Source organism: Mustela lutreola, chromosome 9 (genome assembly GCF_030435805.1).
Source record: "Mustela lutreola isolate mMusLut2 chromosome 9, mMusLut2.pri, whole genome shotgun sequence".
Taxonomy (NCBI): Eukaryota; Metazoa; Chordata; class Mammalia; order Carnivora; family Mustelidae; genus Mustela; species Mustela lutreola.
In genome coordinates this window covers 105210112-105226870 of record NC_081298.1, presented here as the reverse complement: position 1 = coordinate 105226870, position 16759 = coordinate 105210112, and the positions used below count along the sequence as shown (strand labels likewise).

The following is a 16759-nucleotide window of genomic DNA, read 5'->3' as shown; positions in this document are numbered from 1 at the left end:
CCCCTCTCCCTCTGCCTGCCTCTCTGCCTATTTGTGATGACTTTCTGTCAAAGAAATAAATAAATAAATAAATAAATAAATAAATAAATAAAAAGGGAAAACTGACAACAACCAAGACACCAATAGGGACCCTGAAGAGGAAAAAAAGATTAATAAGGAGCAAAGCCTTGTACCCCCTCTGGTCCTGAATGGGAACGCTATCCAAGCAGACAAAGAAATTCTAAAGGTTCTTCCTGATTTTCTCTTTCTAGTCTAACTTGTCCTGTGAAGTTGTAAGTAAGTGTAAGTAAGTAAGTGTAATAAGTAATTCAAAGTCCTTTTCTGGACTGAGGACTGAGGCCACACCTTCACCTATCAGGCCCCGCCTGATCTTCCTGGTCATCCCAGATGACATCAGCAATGGGTGGGAAACAACCTGGGCAGGTCCCGAAAATTCTGTGGGCAAATGTAGCTAAAAATGTCAGCATTAATGAAACACACACATAGACAGAAGACAGGAAACAGGAGAGGAAGCAGGGAGGGACAAAAAGGAGAAATAAGATATTCACGGGTGGGGGGGTGGGCGGTTCAAACTACAGAAATTCCTTGTGGAACAGCTAAGACCCTCGTACACAGATGTCCTAGTCTGTTGTTGGGCACTACTTATATGTTAAGATGATACAATTTAGACATTGAAGTCAAGCTGTGTTATCCACATGAATGAAATGGAAAGTGATGTGTATTGCACGAAGTTTATTTATATATGTACCCAAGAATGTATTCAAATCAGAAAACACAGAAAGGCTGGGTGGCCAAGTGATGATGTTATAAAAGATAATCCATATAAGGTTCAGTGTAGTCTGGGAGCCTGTTGTAATGTCTGTAATTTATTCTAAATTTCTACTGTACACTCAATGTGATATTTTCCAAGGTAGCTTTAATTCTGAGAGAAGTCAGCTAACAAGGTGGCTGCCATCCAACTGGGCCATACTCCAATGGCAGCTCCAACATGCTCTTTTGCAATTCAACAGACTTTAATTAGCATACTGCATATCCAAATTTTTTTTCTTTTTTTTTGAAGATTTTATTTTTAAGTAATCTCTACACCCAACATGGCTCAAACTTATAACCCTAAGATCAGGAGTCATGTGCTCTACTGACTGAGCCACCCACATGCCCCCCAAAAATGAGTCTTTATTGGTGAAACTAGTGTCTTGTTAATTGCCATGAGAGTCTGTCATAGGCAAGATTAAAGGCATTCAAGTCTGGTCAGAATAGTTTATGGGACTAGGGTATAACAATGAAGTCTTCAGTCCCTAGAGATAGTGGCTGAGGCCTGCTTCCCGGTGACCTGGTCCATTTGCTGATTTAGGAGGCTTACAAAATCTTATCCTAGGAATATGGTTGCTTCCACCTGAAGTAAACCTTTTATGCGGGGTGCGGTCAGAACATCTTAAGGGAGAGCTGGGATTCCATCCAACTTACAGAAGAGGACATCCCAACTGTTTTGTGCCAGCTTTGCTATTAAATGCAGACTGATGTTTTTCTGTGTGCAGCAGAATTCTGAACATGCTCAAATCCGGCAGCAAGATTTAAAGCAGTAGCTCACACACCAGATCCGATTGGACACCTGACCTACCAAATCCAACAGGCTTGGTGACCTTGAGACACCCCCCAGCTGGGAGAGGGAGAAGGGCTCTTTTAGGAAATTGTTTCTGAAAAATTCTCTTGCGGGGAAATGTCTGTAAAAATCGCAAATTCTCAATGATGCTTAGGCTTAGCCCAAAGCTCTGTACCCCCTGAGAACTCAAAAAGTGGTAAGATCGGGAGGACAGTGCCCCTGGTTTTTGGAGACAGAGCAGCCATCAAACCACAGGCCACAGCCAACTGTCTACACAGGAAACAAAGTGAGGACCAGGTCCCTGGTGCTTTGTAAAGGATTACTAAAGGCCTCTTAGACCAGAAGAGAGAAACGGTCAGGCTAGGCCTGAGGAAGGCAGTCCTTCGAGGGGTTTGTGCACATGGCCCACAGGCCTTTCAAATCCCCATGCGCACTCAGTAGGGTCTGTGCACGAGCTGTATGCCAAGGAGCAGCCTTGGGGATTCAAAATCATACTGCAGGGCTTTTTGATTGGCCCTTTACCCACTGCTGTACAGTTCAGCTGACTTGGTAAGACCTGCAGGCTTGCAGGGAGCACCCTACCATGTAATTTGAGGACTGTGACTAGGGCACAACCCACCTGGCAACAGGGGCCTCAAATGCCATGTGGGATTGATCTGGGCCCACATCCTGGAGAGTTCAGTCCTCTTTGAACATTTGAATGTTAACGAAGTTGAGGGAGTGACAATGAACGTCTGTATCTGAGATGTGCTGTGGGGTTCCTTACATAAGGAACTCCCCAAGCTCATCTATTTTATTTCTAGAGCAAATATTTAAGCAGAGATAGGCCGAAAAATAGAACCAAGAGTTAATGTTTACCTATTACCGTACATGGAATGAAGCTTGCGAGCTTAGACTCTGCGAGCATAGACTTTGAAAACCCAAGATATTTCCTACGAAAGTCGCTGCAGGCTTTCCTCCAAAGGACAGATGCATTTGTTGAAGAGTTCTTAGTGCCAGCTCCTCTGGTATACTGTTCTCATGCAGTGAAGGCCCACAGGGCAGAGCTCCCCAGATTAGCCTCCACTTACGTTAGAATTTTACTCAATCTATTTCAGGGGCAGGGATCCCATTCAGAAGACCCTTTTCCTCCTACCACCTCCTTCTGCTACCCTTCCTCTCAGTCACCTTTTATTTGCTTTAAATAGATAATGGGATGAATGTTTTGTTACTTCTCTTATGGTAATAAGGTACCTGCTATCCTAAGCTACATTTCTTTGGTGGGGGGTGTGAGGGGGAAGTGCCATAGGGAGAAGGGCTATTATATAACCTGAGTCCAGTAAATGGAAGAATTGACTATTCCTTAGTAACAAACCTAGGCTCCAATTCTATTAAATAAATAACAATACAAACTAAATACACGTCCACGTATCTCACTGTAGCCAACCACACAAATGGAATCTTATGACTGCGGCTATGAAAGCATAGGTATTTCTACTTGTTCAAAATAGCTGAAATATGAATGAAAAACAATCTGAGGAAGTAATGAGGTAGATTCTACATCTCAAATTCCAAATTCCATCGTTCTCCATGATGAAATATCCAGGAGTGTAATGTCTATTGCTATCCTACACACAATGATGGTTTAGCAGGAATTAATTTGGGATTCTTAAACACACTGTATCTTCTACTCCATAATTCACACAGAAATAGAAAGAAGTATAGTTTCCAACATTCTCTGTAGGTCTTCTCCTTCACTATCAATTTTTTGGGGTTCTCTATGAGTCATGACATTAAACTCCTGGAACACCCTGAGCAGAAAGACTTAAATTATATCCAACCAGGAAGTAGAGACAAGCACTACAGAAAGAACACTTCCAATTTATGCCCTACATATTCAAAACTCAACAAAAACCCTGCAAAAATCAGGATCTGGTCCTTAGAAATTTGAGGGTGTAGTAGTAACAAACAATGGTATACTGAATTTTGTCCCCTGTATCTCAAAATCTTCATAATTATTTTTATTCAATAAATCCAACAGCATGATGTTAATTCGGAAACTGAAGAAAAAGGACACAAGAATTTGAAGGGCTTAAATATATTTTTTATATTGATAGTCTGTGTCTTTCTAGCCTAAAATACATTATTATTGATTACATACAGGACGAGGTGAGGTATTTGTAAAATATCTGGTAAAAAATAATTAATATACAGTATTCTACATGAGATGGAATCTTATGAACCTTTAGGTCTGCTGAAGTGTTCAACTGATCATTTAAATTAAACTGCCCTGAATGGACTTACAGTTGTTCCCTCAAACCATGTGAAAAAAGGAAGGATCTTACATTTTCCCAGGACTTGTGCAGAAAAGGGAAAGCACATTATTGGCAATTCCTGTTTCTCACATCCAAAGCAATGCATTCACACAAAATGAGGACCTCCACGTTTCGCATAAAAAGGAAAAAAAAACCTATTGGATTAGAGATACAATACTGTCCCTGCATAATGGTTAGGCTAATTCACCAACAGCAAAGAAATTCAAGTGGTCAACAGTCTTGAAAATGCTTTATTGAAATGTGTGACTTATGTGCATAAGATGTGTTTGAAAAGACCACAGCTTGAAAACTGGTTTTTGAAACGTCTCAACAACCAATTGAAAAAAAAAAAAAAAAAAAGAAAATCCCTAATGGACTTGACTTCTAGTATAACTAGAAGCCTGGTGTAAAATTTTCCTTGAAAACATTTTCCATCACAGAAACTAAAGAAAACAAAGCTATTATATCTGGAAGTTGTTGGAGTCTGAAGTTTCAGAGGAGGAGAAGCAACAGTTTTTAGACATGTGGGGTGACTTCTTTTTTGGTTACATTTGGACGAACATGGACTTCACAGTTCTCGGAAGAACACCGGAGGGTGTTCAAGTCTGTATGCTTGTCGTGTTGGAGGAACGGAGAGACACAGATGGGAAAGGAAAAGGACGACAGGAGAGAGAGAGGAGACTTGAGAAAGGAGAACTGGAACAAGACATGATTAGGTTAAGTCTAGTTATAAATTTATCAGAAGCTGTGCGCACCTTTTTTAAAAGTCCTAAATTTACATTCCAAAAACTGCCCCCCAACCCCCAAACCCGCTGTCCCTGCCTTGGAGCTATTGTGAAAGTCTATGCACAAAAACTAAAACAGGAAATAAAAAATATCCCGGCCCCTCCGAAACCCAAAACAACCCCCAAAAAGCTGTACATTTTTTTTACACATAGGATTAATAATATAGGCATATAGGTGGCATGATTCAATTAAAAGGCTTTACTTTTTATGCCAGAAAAAACCCAATAAATAAAAGGTGCTAGAGTTAGCATTAAGAATTTGGTTGTGATATACTGACAAAATCTGGGAAGGCAAATCCTCAAAGCTCCCCTGATCTGATCTGTCTCAGCAAACTATGAAGCAAGTACATAAATAACGCAAAATATGATTGAGAATGTGAGATTTTCAAAAACAAAGACAACATAATTCAGGTTAACTTCGTTGAACAGTGAATAAATGAAATTCATCTACACCTGAATAAAACATATTTAACAATTGAAAAAAATTGTCAACAACCACAACAAGTAAAAACTTTAAACACATATGAACAGGCTTTGTTTTGAGGGCACACGGGCACCCCGCAGCAGATTCCGACAGTCGCTTTACTGGTGTGTCTTCTACAGATGAGTTTAAAAAGAGACAGGTTGAGCTCCACACAGGTAGGATGACTAACAGGGCGACAGGACAGCCACACAAGGCAGAGTGCGACCCCTGGCTACGAACCCCAGACTCGGCTGCAGAGCTGGCTTTGTGCGTAGGAGGCACACAAGAAAGGTGACTCGGGCGGACATTATTCAAAAGCTACTTCGCCGTGTAACTCTTCTGCCGCGTAACCATTGAATAATGCTCAGGAAAGCTTTGGGCTTTTTATGTTTGTTTAAGTTTTACTCCTTGTATTTAATTTTTTAAATAACAAGGTCACTAAAACTCATGCACGCTGCAAAAAACCTCATGCAGTAGTTAAGGTAAACCATCCAAGCAGTTTTTATTCATTAATATTCATAAATACACACAGCAGCTTCATTAGAGATTTCAATTTTCCTCTTCAGTTTGAATGTGGAGTATTAGGAGAGCCTTTTGCATGTCAAGGTACAGGAAGCAGAGATCACCCCTGCACTGCTACCTACATTTACCTGCTAGAAGTAAAAATTAGTTAAGTGGAAATGATTATCATATATATTTTCTCTCTTCCTTTGAATGTACACAATGTAACAAGAGTGACAGACCTGAAATTACAATCACCAAACAAACCCAAGATAGTTGTTGTCCACTTTCATTGGCAAATACAGCACAGAGGACATTGTCTGCGAATTGGGATGTCATCAAAGAGGAGGTGGTGGAGGCTCATTTCCTTTATTACTCTCTTTTAAATTTAGGTTTTCTAAAGCAACATCTAAAGGCATAATATCTACACAGCCCATAGCACCAAAATCTGCCATCTCCCCCCGTTCATCCTCGTCGGAGGACGAGCTCTCTTCACGCACTAAAGTGGACAGAAGGAGCTCTTGGACAAACAGGCTGCGGTCTGCGCGCTCACTTTCCATGGACTGGCGCTCTGTTTCTGACATTTTAGGATCGTTCAACCTGCAGGAGTTAAAAAGAAAAGATCTTATTGGTAAAGTGGCAAAGAATGATGGCAGGGTCAATTTCGACGATTTCTGATCCCGTGCAAGCTTTACAGGTGGCCAAACTCTGAAACCTACTGTTGGAACGCCTGACTTTAAGCTGTCACCTTCATTATGCTGCGATACTGTCACCCTTTGGATCCAAAAAAACTATCCCCCCGGGGCACCTGGGTGGCTCAGTTGGCTGAGCGACTGCCTTCAGCTTGGGTTGTGATCCCGCAGTCCCAGGATTGAGTCCCATATCAGGCTCCCTGCTCTGCAGGGAGTCTGCTTATCCCTCTGACCTCTCTCCTCTCATGCTCTCATTCTCTCTCCCAAATAATTAAAATCTTTAAAGAAAAAAAAAGAAAAGAAAAGAAAAGAAACTATCTCCCCACCAGGAGCTCCAAGGCAATATGAACAGGAACAGTCTCTGGTCAAAGGGGCCAAAGATAAGGCCTGGGCTCTACATACATCATGTAATGGCTATGTAACCAGAGACCAGGCTTTTTCTCTGGAAACGCTGCAGCCTGGAAGCTCTCTTGCCTTGAAGATTCATAATGCATGTTAATATATTTAAAGTTCTGAGAAGTTCAACAATAAATAAACTACTTCTGTTACTTAGTTTTGCCCAAAATTCTTCATCAGGGAAAAAACTGAACATAAGGGGCACCTGTGTGGTTAAGACTCTGCCTTCAGCTCAGGTCATGGTCCCAGGGACCTGGGAACGAGCCCCACATTGGGCCTCTTTGCTTGCTTCCCCCCACCAACCCTCTGCCTGCATTTCTGCCTACTTGTAATCTCTGTCAAATAAATAAATAAAATCTTAAAAAAAAAAAACAAAACAACCAAAAACTGAACATAAATAATTATATATGTTCCTCAGAATAACATATCAAGTCCCAGAAGACATTTTTGGGAAATATTGCCTAAAATAGATCATGTGAGTCATGATCAAATGATACAATGAAAGAATGGGAAAGTAGTCTGCAGACTGCAAGGTACTGTGCAATGTCCTGTACCAGATGACTGAGAGGACTCTTTAAGAAGGTACAACCAGAGTCCAAGGAAGGAAACCCAAAGGCTACCCATCCCATCCCCTGGGAGTGGGGTGTCTGGTGCAGAGTAACTAGAGAGAGAAAAATCCCAAATCAAGTCCACTGAGTTTGGGGCTTAAAAAAAAAAAAAAAAAAAAAAAAAAGAATAGGTCAAGGGTGGGAAGATGTCTTTTCTGAAGACGTTCACTCCATCCACAGCTCTGTGAACTATCAGTGGATACACATAGTTAGGTCTGCTGTCTGTGGGCAGTATCTGGCTCTGGCAAGTTGGTAGGTGCTTACAGGTAAGGTTACATAGTAGCAGGGTGGCTCTGTGATTTAAGCTGAAGCAACACTTTTGGTCATAACTCAGCATAGTTACTGACTGTGCAGACATAACCCAAAGGTATATTCCCCCACTTGACACTTCCTCCTTAGATCTGTAACAATGATCATAATGGGAACCATTAACTGGGCCTTTATTATATGTCAGATACTGAGACAGACCATACATACATTGAAATTTTGTTTCATCCTCAAAATGTTCCTCCTTCTCAAGAGGCCAAACTCAGGGGCTACTGATGATAAAACTTAGGTTAAGAGAAGTTAAGTGACTTGCCTAAGGTCCAAACTAGTGAGTGGCAAACTGGGGCTCCATACAGAGGTCTGCAAACACTTTTTATTCTGCATCCACAACAGATTACTTACAACTATGCATATGTGCCATTGCACTAACAGAGATGTGAAAAGGTATAACATAAAATAAATACACAGAGAAATAATACTGTCTTCTGCTGTCTGGAGATAACTGATACATTACATGAATTTTCTCCCTCACTTCATAGTTTATACTTTATATTCTTCTCTGCTCCATTAAAGACCCAGATAGGTCCAAGTTCATTACCTGTTGAGCCTAAGTCTACTCATCACCGCTTCTTCTAAAATAAAATCCTTTATATTCTTAAAAGTGACATAAAATGACAACAGAAAGGAACGTATTTGGTGACTAATGGTAGTTTTCAGAAGAAGGTAACTGTTCGATCCAGTAAAACCATCTACTGTGTGTACTATTTTTTACACCATGGTGAAGCGTTTTTTAAAACCACTTTTGTTTGTGGCAACTATAAGAATTTAAATCCTGCTTTTTTGGAAATTCTCAGAAAAAAACTACTATGTTATGAAATCCTCTTTTGTACCTTTTAATATTTCACAGCTAAAATGGGCAATTAAAAAAAAAGCATGGTTAATTATGACAATAAATGGACCTAATATGCCCCCAAAACATAATGATATGGTGTTTTGGTTTTCAGTTTTTTCCTAGGTTTCAGTTTTATAGGCAACATGGGGGGAAAAATTCACATTCGATAATAATTTATTATTGGAACAAGACCACAAACATTCCCACTTTCTCTAAAATAATCATTATTTTTCATATTCTTGGGGAAATCTGAATATGCAGTTTCAATCAGATTTGGGAGTTTTAAGGGTCTGATCAAAGGCCAAATCTCCAAGAACATATGTAAGGCCCGAAAGATAAAAGATCACTGCATGGGGCGCCTGTGTGGCTCAGTGGGTTAAAGCCTCTGCCTTTGGCTCAGGTCAGATCCCAGTGTCCTGGGATCGAGTCCCACATCAGGCTGTCTGCTCCGCGGAAAGCCTGCTTCCTCCTCTCTCTCTCTGCCTGCCTCTCTACCTACTTGTGATCTCTGTCTGTCAAATAAATAAATAAAATCTTTAAAAAAAAAAAAAGATAAAAGATCACTGCAGACTGTGTAGTGCTTAATGAAACATTAACTTCTCAAACGAAGCTGTACTGACAAATGAAATACCTTGTTAAAAGAAACTGGGAATTCTGGATAGTTTGCTGACTGCTTTCTGTGTTAGCCGTGTTGGTTGTTGCCGTGGATTGTGTGATTGTAGTGGTGACACTGCTCGTGTTAGTACGCCGGGTTGCGTTGCGTGCAGTCTCCAGCTGTTGCCGCGCTGCCTGGGCGTGCTGCCGTTCCAGCTGCAGCTGCATCTGCAGTTGTTGTAACTGAGAGGCGGAAGGGCCGGAAGAATTAAGCTGTCCTCCTGCAGAACGTCTCACTCCTGATAACTGAGATAAAAGCTCTGCCAATGGAAATGAAGGTGATTAATGTCTCCTTAAAATAGTGTGGAAAACAAAACACTAAAGATCACTCAGAGGAACATGGAAATGACTGTCAATAGGCAGGTATCCATGGCAACATAAAGTTTCAGCTTAGAGCTCAATACCTTTTATTTTTGCTTATTTTTTAAAGTAATCTCTATACCCCACGTGGGGCTCGACCTCACAGCCCTGAGACCAAGAGATGCATGCTCTCCCGACTGAGTGAGCCAGGCGCCCCGCAGTATCTTTCAGAATGCCTCCCAGAGGTAGGAGCTGTTGTGTATGGGGAATGCAAATACAACTAGCCCACATACAACTATTTTTGTCTTAAGTAAAACATAACAGATTGTTGCTTAATGGACTAATTTAATTACACTTCCTCTCCGTATTCAGTAAATTAAAGTGATCATCTGCCAGTGCAATTACAATATAAATCCTCTCAACACAAGCTCCCTGAAAGCAGGGATTGAGTCTATCATTTGTGATACTCCCAACCTTTGGAACAGTGCCTGACACACAGTCGGCCTCTAACATTCATGCAATGATTGAATGATGGTCAGAACTGTATCCAAGAGGCCTGGATCATTCTATCCATGCCCCTTGCACCACTCACCTCTGCCTTCTCTCGTTTCAGAGTACCAGCGTACCACTGCAGTGAGTAGCACTGGCAATGCCTAGTGAGGCGGACGGGCTCCTGACTGTACTAGCTTAGTTAGTGGCCTGCCACAATCCAGACTCTTGTTTCAATAAGGCTGTACTCATCAAGGGCAATGTGGACCTCTGCCCCTGAGTTTTCATTCTAAATTGGGTGCAGGAATCGCCTTGCTTGCATGGGCACGTGTGTGTGTGTGTGTGTGTGTGTGTGTGTTCTGGAGGGGGGAGGTTCTCCCTAGCTTACATGGGATCGACGTCTGCTGCACAGACATTCCCTCACTGGCAAATGCTCTCCATCATTACAACTCATTAACAGGCTACATCTCTGTTTTTTCTTGCTTGCTGTTGTTCTATCCCAAGGGTTCTTACATCATTCTTTCATAGAGTCCAGCACTAAAATAAACTGATTTTCACTGACAAAGAAAACTGAATGGAAAGAATTTCTTTTGAATTTTGCTTCTAGAAATTAACTTTTAGAGCCTGCTACCAAGAACAGCAGGTAAATATTCCCTTTGGAAGAAGAAGTATTTTTTAAAATTCCCAAAGCTCAGTTTACAGGGCTTACCGCATGTGCAAATGCCCACAGCACATTCAGAATTCAGATTTTATATCTGTACATCTGTACATTTTTCAGAACACTTTATGAGTAAAACTGTCCCTAGCTGCCATTAGATTTACATCCACCAGTGTTTCAGGGTGTCCCGCAAGGTGCATCACAATTTCCAGATGCATATTCCACCACGTGCACCCATTTCAGTACTTGTACAGGCTTGCCAAGGTCTTACTGCCTGTCTGTCCTTCCTGTGTCTTAACAGTCTCAGGCTACCGTGATTTCTGACCTTGCATTTTGACTCCCAACCCCTCTGCTCTGCTGCTGGCTTCCCAGGTTGGCCATGTATTAGACCTGATGGACTTGGCTATGAACTACATGTTCAAATGTTGTTTTTTTAAATAAGATTTTTCTAAGCTACTAACAGTATGTTCCCTAAGAATATAGTTCTCAAACCAAGGCCAAGAACAGAGAAACTCCTACTTTACTTTCTTTTATGAGAAGAGCTTAATTCTTTAGTTGTGTCAATTAGTCTTATTATCTGTGTGCTTGTGGAGGTTGAACCATAGGATTCTGGTGGTCTTTCAACTCTGAAATCTTATATCACTTTCTTGGGTTTCAACAGAGGCCACAAACAGAACCATTTCTTATTATCTTCTGCTCTATATACTTAAGGAAATGCCAGAATATTATGAACTACTTTACATTGTCTACTTTTACAGTATTTTATAATTCTAAGATTTATGGGCGCCTGGGTGACTCAGTCGTTAGTCATCTGCTTTGGCTCGGGTCATGATCCCAGGGTCCTGGGACTGAGCCCCGCATCGGGCTCCTTGTGCAGTGGGAAGCCTGCTTTTCCCTCTCCCACTCACCCTGCCTGTATTCCCTCTCTCGCTGTATCTCTTTTTGTCAAATAAATAAAATCTTTAAAAAAAAAAAAAAAAAAAAAGCAGGGGAATTTTGCAAAGGAATACAGGGGCATAATGAGAAATTAAAAACACAAATTCCAGGGGCGCCTGGGTGGCTCAGTGGGTTAAGCAACTGCCTTCAGCTCAGGTCATGACCCCAGGGTCCTGGGATTGAGCCCCGCATTGGGCTCCCTGCCCAGTGGGGAGCCTGCTTCCCCCTCTCCCTCTGCTGCTCTGTCTGCTTACGTCTCTCGCTCTGTCAAATAAATAAATAAAATCTAAAAAACAACAACAACCACCACCACCCACAAATTCCAACAAAAACTTTTAAAGCGAGGCCCCTCCCATAAAGGCCATTTCCTTTATGAACGTGCAACTAACTTACCAGCTATAGGATCCATGGCTTCCCTATTGCTTGGAGAATATGAACTCTGAGAAGAAGAAAGTCCACCAGTAGAACTGCTAGTAAAGTGCATGTTTGATCTACGAGCACGAGGACCTCCTAATCCCCGGCCAGGGTGAAACATTCTACGTACATGTCGAACACCACTCGATTCATCATAACTCCAAAGTTAAGAAAAGAACCCAAATGTTTCACAGAAAGAAAAATAAAAAATCACTTGAGCCTTTGCTAGGTAGATATGCAGATTTCCTAAATTGTAAACATTTAAAAATAGCACATTTAATTTAGAATGCAGATGTCACAACCATATCTATGAGGGCTATTAACTCTAAAAAAAGACTCTCAAATAGAAAGCAATGAGTGAATGTAGATATACTGTATGTGTGTGTATGTTTTTGAAGGGGAAAAAGGCTTTCCAGGCAAGAAGAAATTTCTTCCTAGGCTCCAGCTATAATAACCAGATGGGGCGAAAGACACCCAGGTGAGGCGTCTCCATACCGTGACCTCAGTACTGAATTTCATATATGTTCACATGGAAATAACCAGAATTAAGAGGCGTCAATTTTAATACCTGAGGAGAGTTGTGCTAATCAGATCTCAGTTATCATCTATAATGAGAAAAGAACAGTAGGAATAATTTAAATTAAGGAGTAAAAGACTCCTTTTGGTTACTAGTTTTAATCTGTCCTCACTGCTGCAAAACAGATAATTAGAGCTGATTTTCTTGCAGAAGTGGACATCGAGTAATACCACAGTTCCCAACAAGTCCCACTGCCAGCAGCCTCCTGCCCCCCAGTCTTCTGCAGCTGACTCAAACTAAAGAACGTCCCGAAGAGCACACAGCCGCCCAAACTCATGAAGACAATCTTGTGTTTCCATGCTGGCAGACGTGTGGGAAAAGACAGTTCTCATCATAAGACTTTTCTTTCAAAGCAGCACACAGAACATCTGTATCGTGCAGAGTAACGTTCTGCTGGCTTCCCAGTCTTCAGCTGATGATTGTGGAGTCACTGAGGGACAGGCTGAGCGGCTCTAGGAAGCCCTCAGGGGCCACGGGAATGCGCACTGTCTTACCATGGTATTCAGGACCATGCTCACGTTCTAAAAAAGTGATGTCATGATCACTGTATTTTGTCCTTTAAAAGCATCAAGGTGTAAAAAGTACACTTTAGGAAGAGTTCCATCAGAACAGTCGAAAAGAAAAAAGCTCTGGTGCTTATGAGGCTTGAAGAGAAGCTGCGCCTTCACGACAAATAAAGTCACCCCACAGCAGCACTTGAAGTACCTGAAAAATCAGTATATTTCCAGGATAACTGCAATGTCAACATTCTGTTTTCCAGAACCTCATGGTAATACTCATTAGGAATCTAAAGTGTAATATATGCCTCCTCTTATTCTTATATTTTGCATAATTTAATCTCTTGATAACCACAGATTCTTGTAAAAATTGCACAAAAATGAATGTAGGTGATGTGAGACATTCTACTGAATGGAAACCAATTTCACTAGAAGCCCCTGAACTTGCTGAAAAAGCTCAGGATTAAAAAAAAAGTTCAGGATAACAGCTTATTTGCCTAGCTTCTTCATGAAGATAGAGTGAAACAGCAATCAAGCATAACCCTCCGGGTATTGTTATAAGGTTCTTTTATGTAAAATGTGAAGTGAAGTGACTCAAAGACTTAAGTATTCTTGGCCCATCTGGGTTTTCTTATTCTCTTAAAAAAAAAAACAAAAAAACAAAACCACCACCACCAAACCACACACTTTCTTCATTATGCTTTCAGTGCTCTCGGCACTTAGGAGAGAGGAAAAGTGGTTTCCTCTGTTCAGTGCGTACTAGCCCCTTGATTGGCTCAGGTCTGGCTGACATTCTAATTTCTTAGGCTGGTTCCAGGTCTTTATCTTTCCATTAGTTTTCCCATCTTCCCCTAACTCTAAGGGACCATACTTCCAATTAGAAAATTAGGAACTGTAAGGACAGGATGGGGGCTGTGGAATGAGAAAACCATTAAACCAGTTTCTTCCTCAATAGGACTAAGGTTGAATTATGATTGCTGGGAGGCAATCAAAGGAAATCAGAATAAAGTCTGGCAAAGAGAAAAGTAGTGATTAGCTTTTGAACTGTTTCAAACTGCAATGAACACTGAAACCTTTACATGAAAACAGATCCCTAAGTTAATAGATAATAACCAAAGAAAAATAATTCAGAACTTGAAACAAGAAGCACAGAATGTACAATCTTAATTACTCTGGTAGGCCATTCATCTCTTGGATTACAGGGAACATCACCAGCAACGGCTGAGATAGATTTGCAAAGCGGAAGCAGGAAGGAAAGTGGGAAAGGACTTTGGAGCTGGTCGTGACCTTATGCTGTCCTACTCGGAGACTGGGTGGGGAATGGTGGTCTCTGGAGAAGGGGACTCCAAAAGGGAAAGCAGCCACAACATGCACCCCTGCTCATCATACCGCCCGCTGGTAACAGGATAAGGCAACAGAGGACATGGAGGGGAAGCAAGTAAATTCTCTTCATATTTACTTACATTCTAATTTGGCTTAGCATTTTCCTCTTTTGTATGAAAACACCCTGCTGAAAACTTAAACCCAGTTAAATGGTCTTAAAAAAAACTGCCTGTAATGAAGTAAAGATGATGAGCAACTTTCAGTTAATAAGCACTGCTCAAGTGACAGTCACAGCACACAACAAGACAAGTAAACTGCACCTCAACACTGAGTCACTTTTAGGAAAGGTCAAATTAACATAATTCAGAGGTTACTTTTTCTCTTCAGGGATACTGTCCTTAAAAATAACCAAAACAACAAACATTACAAACAACTGTATTCCTTCTTGCCTCTTAAAAGGATATTAAGTCTCTAGGGGCTCTGTGTTCAAGCGTAAGATGAGCTGCAAAGTCGTCCGTGACATGATTGGGATCGCCTCCAGGTAATGCTGCACATATTGGACAAATCTGAAATAAAAGACAAGAAAGCAGATTTAATAGATGAATAATGATCAGACATCTTTCTGGATTAATATTTTACTAAATCTGAGTTTCAACCAGGCACAAACGCAGTAGAGACCGTGAACTCGTCAGATGCACTAGAGGCCTTTGGACTACAGTCAGTCCATGCTGGTCCTTCAACTCAAACAGACCACCTCTCAGGGTCAGAATAACAGTTCTCAACAAACAGCTCAAACATGAGCTCTGGCAAAGCCTTCTAACAGCCTGGCCAATGCATTTGCATGGTCTAGTAAAACAGTATCCATAAAAAATTTTAAGATGTAAAAAAAAAAATTAAGATGTGCTATTTAGTGCACATTCTCATCTGACTAAGTCTGGTCTTAAATGGTAAAGACGGAGACATACGTGTCCCCAAAGTAAGCTAGATTAGAGGACCAATCTCCGAATGTGACAGCAAAGCTCTTATTAAAACACAACTACACAAACTCAAATATCAAGACAATATTTACTACTAACAAGCAAATGTGCTCTATACATTCATGAACAGGACTTCCAAGGGAAAATGGGGGTATAACAAAAGGCCAAGGATTGGAAGACCAACTTCCCGTGAGCCTTGAAGCAAGGGACAGGACAAAGGAGGGATAAAATGGTGCGTACAGAGGCAGAGCTCAGGGGAGACTTGACAGGTTGGGAATGCTGGTTTGGAAACAGCAGCTTCAAGGGAAGCGGTGAAATAAGGAGAAGAGGGGAAGGACTGAAAGACCGAGGCACTTTCAGTGGAAAGGCCCTTTCTCTTCTAGAAATCCAAGTGGGCAGATAATGTTCTAAGAGTGGCAGCCAAGCCTTGGGTTAGGAAGAACTTTAGAGAACAGAGCCAAGAAGAACATCTGAATCAAAGGAGCACAACCAAAGGAAGCCCCAGCAAATGTACAGATTTTTAGGCTTGTGTCTCTCTAGGGACGGAAGAGCTGAGGACGGGATGTGATTCATCTTGCCAGTACATGTGTTCTGTACCTCAATTCTTCCCCCTGGAGTAAGATTCAGGCACTCACTTGAGTTTGCTGCCTGTTCATGGCAGAGGGAAGACGAGAGTAGCGCTGGAGAGGAGGAGGCGTGGGCAAGGTGAGAACTGGAAAGCCCACGCTGGGATACGGAAGGGAAAACTGACCGCAAAAGCCTAAGCCAACACAAATCCCCGTCCTCTCGGGATCGGAAAGCAGGAGTCCCTGAGATTCTGACTCTGGTTTGATCCCAGTTCCTCTTATGCCCAGTCAGCTGTCCTGATGCCATCTGCCTCAGGAGTCTGAGACATTTCCTCAAGAAAACCTAAAGATGCTCCTGAGAAATAACATTTAGGTTTAGCAGGACAGTGAGAAAGAAGTAGTGGGGGCAGGGGTATCACAAAGGAAGGTGCCTGTGGGGGAAATGAAGAGAAAAGTAGATGGACATGTGTGTGCCTTTCTTAGAAGATGCCAGAAAGGTAGTCAGACATTCTTTCCTCTGTCAGAGAAAAGCAACTGTAACTGTTCATAAGTTTACCACTTCCCAACTCTATTTCCTAGGAATTTAGTTTTTATCCTGTGCTGTGACATTGCAAGGCAGTGTCTGGTACACTTATTTCTTGTGTGTTTCTGTCTTGCCTGGCTGGATAGTCAATAGTTTTTGAGAAATGCAAGACAGTGTGATTTGTTTCTTGTTTGGGAACTGTGACCACACTTACTTATAACAAAAAGACCAACAGGGGAGCACGTGGGTGGCTCAGTGGGTTAAAGCCCCTGCCTTCGGCTCAGGTCACGATCTCGGGGTCCTGGGATCGAGCCCCGCACTGGACTCTCCACTCAGTGGGGAGCCTG

General features: G+C 41.7%; 1 protein-coding gene across 2 annotated transcripts in view; it reads right to left on the bottom strand.

Annotated features, from left to right (window-relative positions):
* Window positions 1–4127: 4127 nt before the first annotated feature.
* Window positions 4128–16759, bottom strand: part of KCMF1 (potassium channel modulatory factor 1) — a 77552-nt gene continuing 64920 nt past the window's right edge. For both annotated transcript variants that reach the window (XM_059188237.1, XM_059188238.1), the window contains exons 4-7: window positions 14811–14912; window positions 11929–12103; window positions 9130–9412; window positions 4128–6243 (exon numbers count right to left, since the gene is read on the bottom strand). In XM_059188237.1, coding sequence (XP_059044220.1) covers window positions 5982–6243; window positions 9130–9412; window positions 11929–12103; window positions 14811–14912 — 822 coding nt within the window. In that variant the 3' untranslated portion in view covers window positions 4128–5981. The remainder of the gene's footprint in view (window positions 6244–9129; window positions 9413–11928; window positions 12104–14810; window positions 14913–16759) is intronic.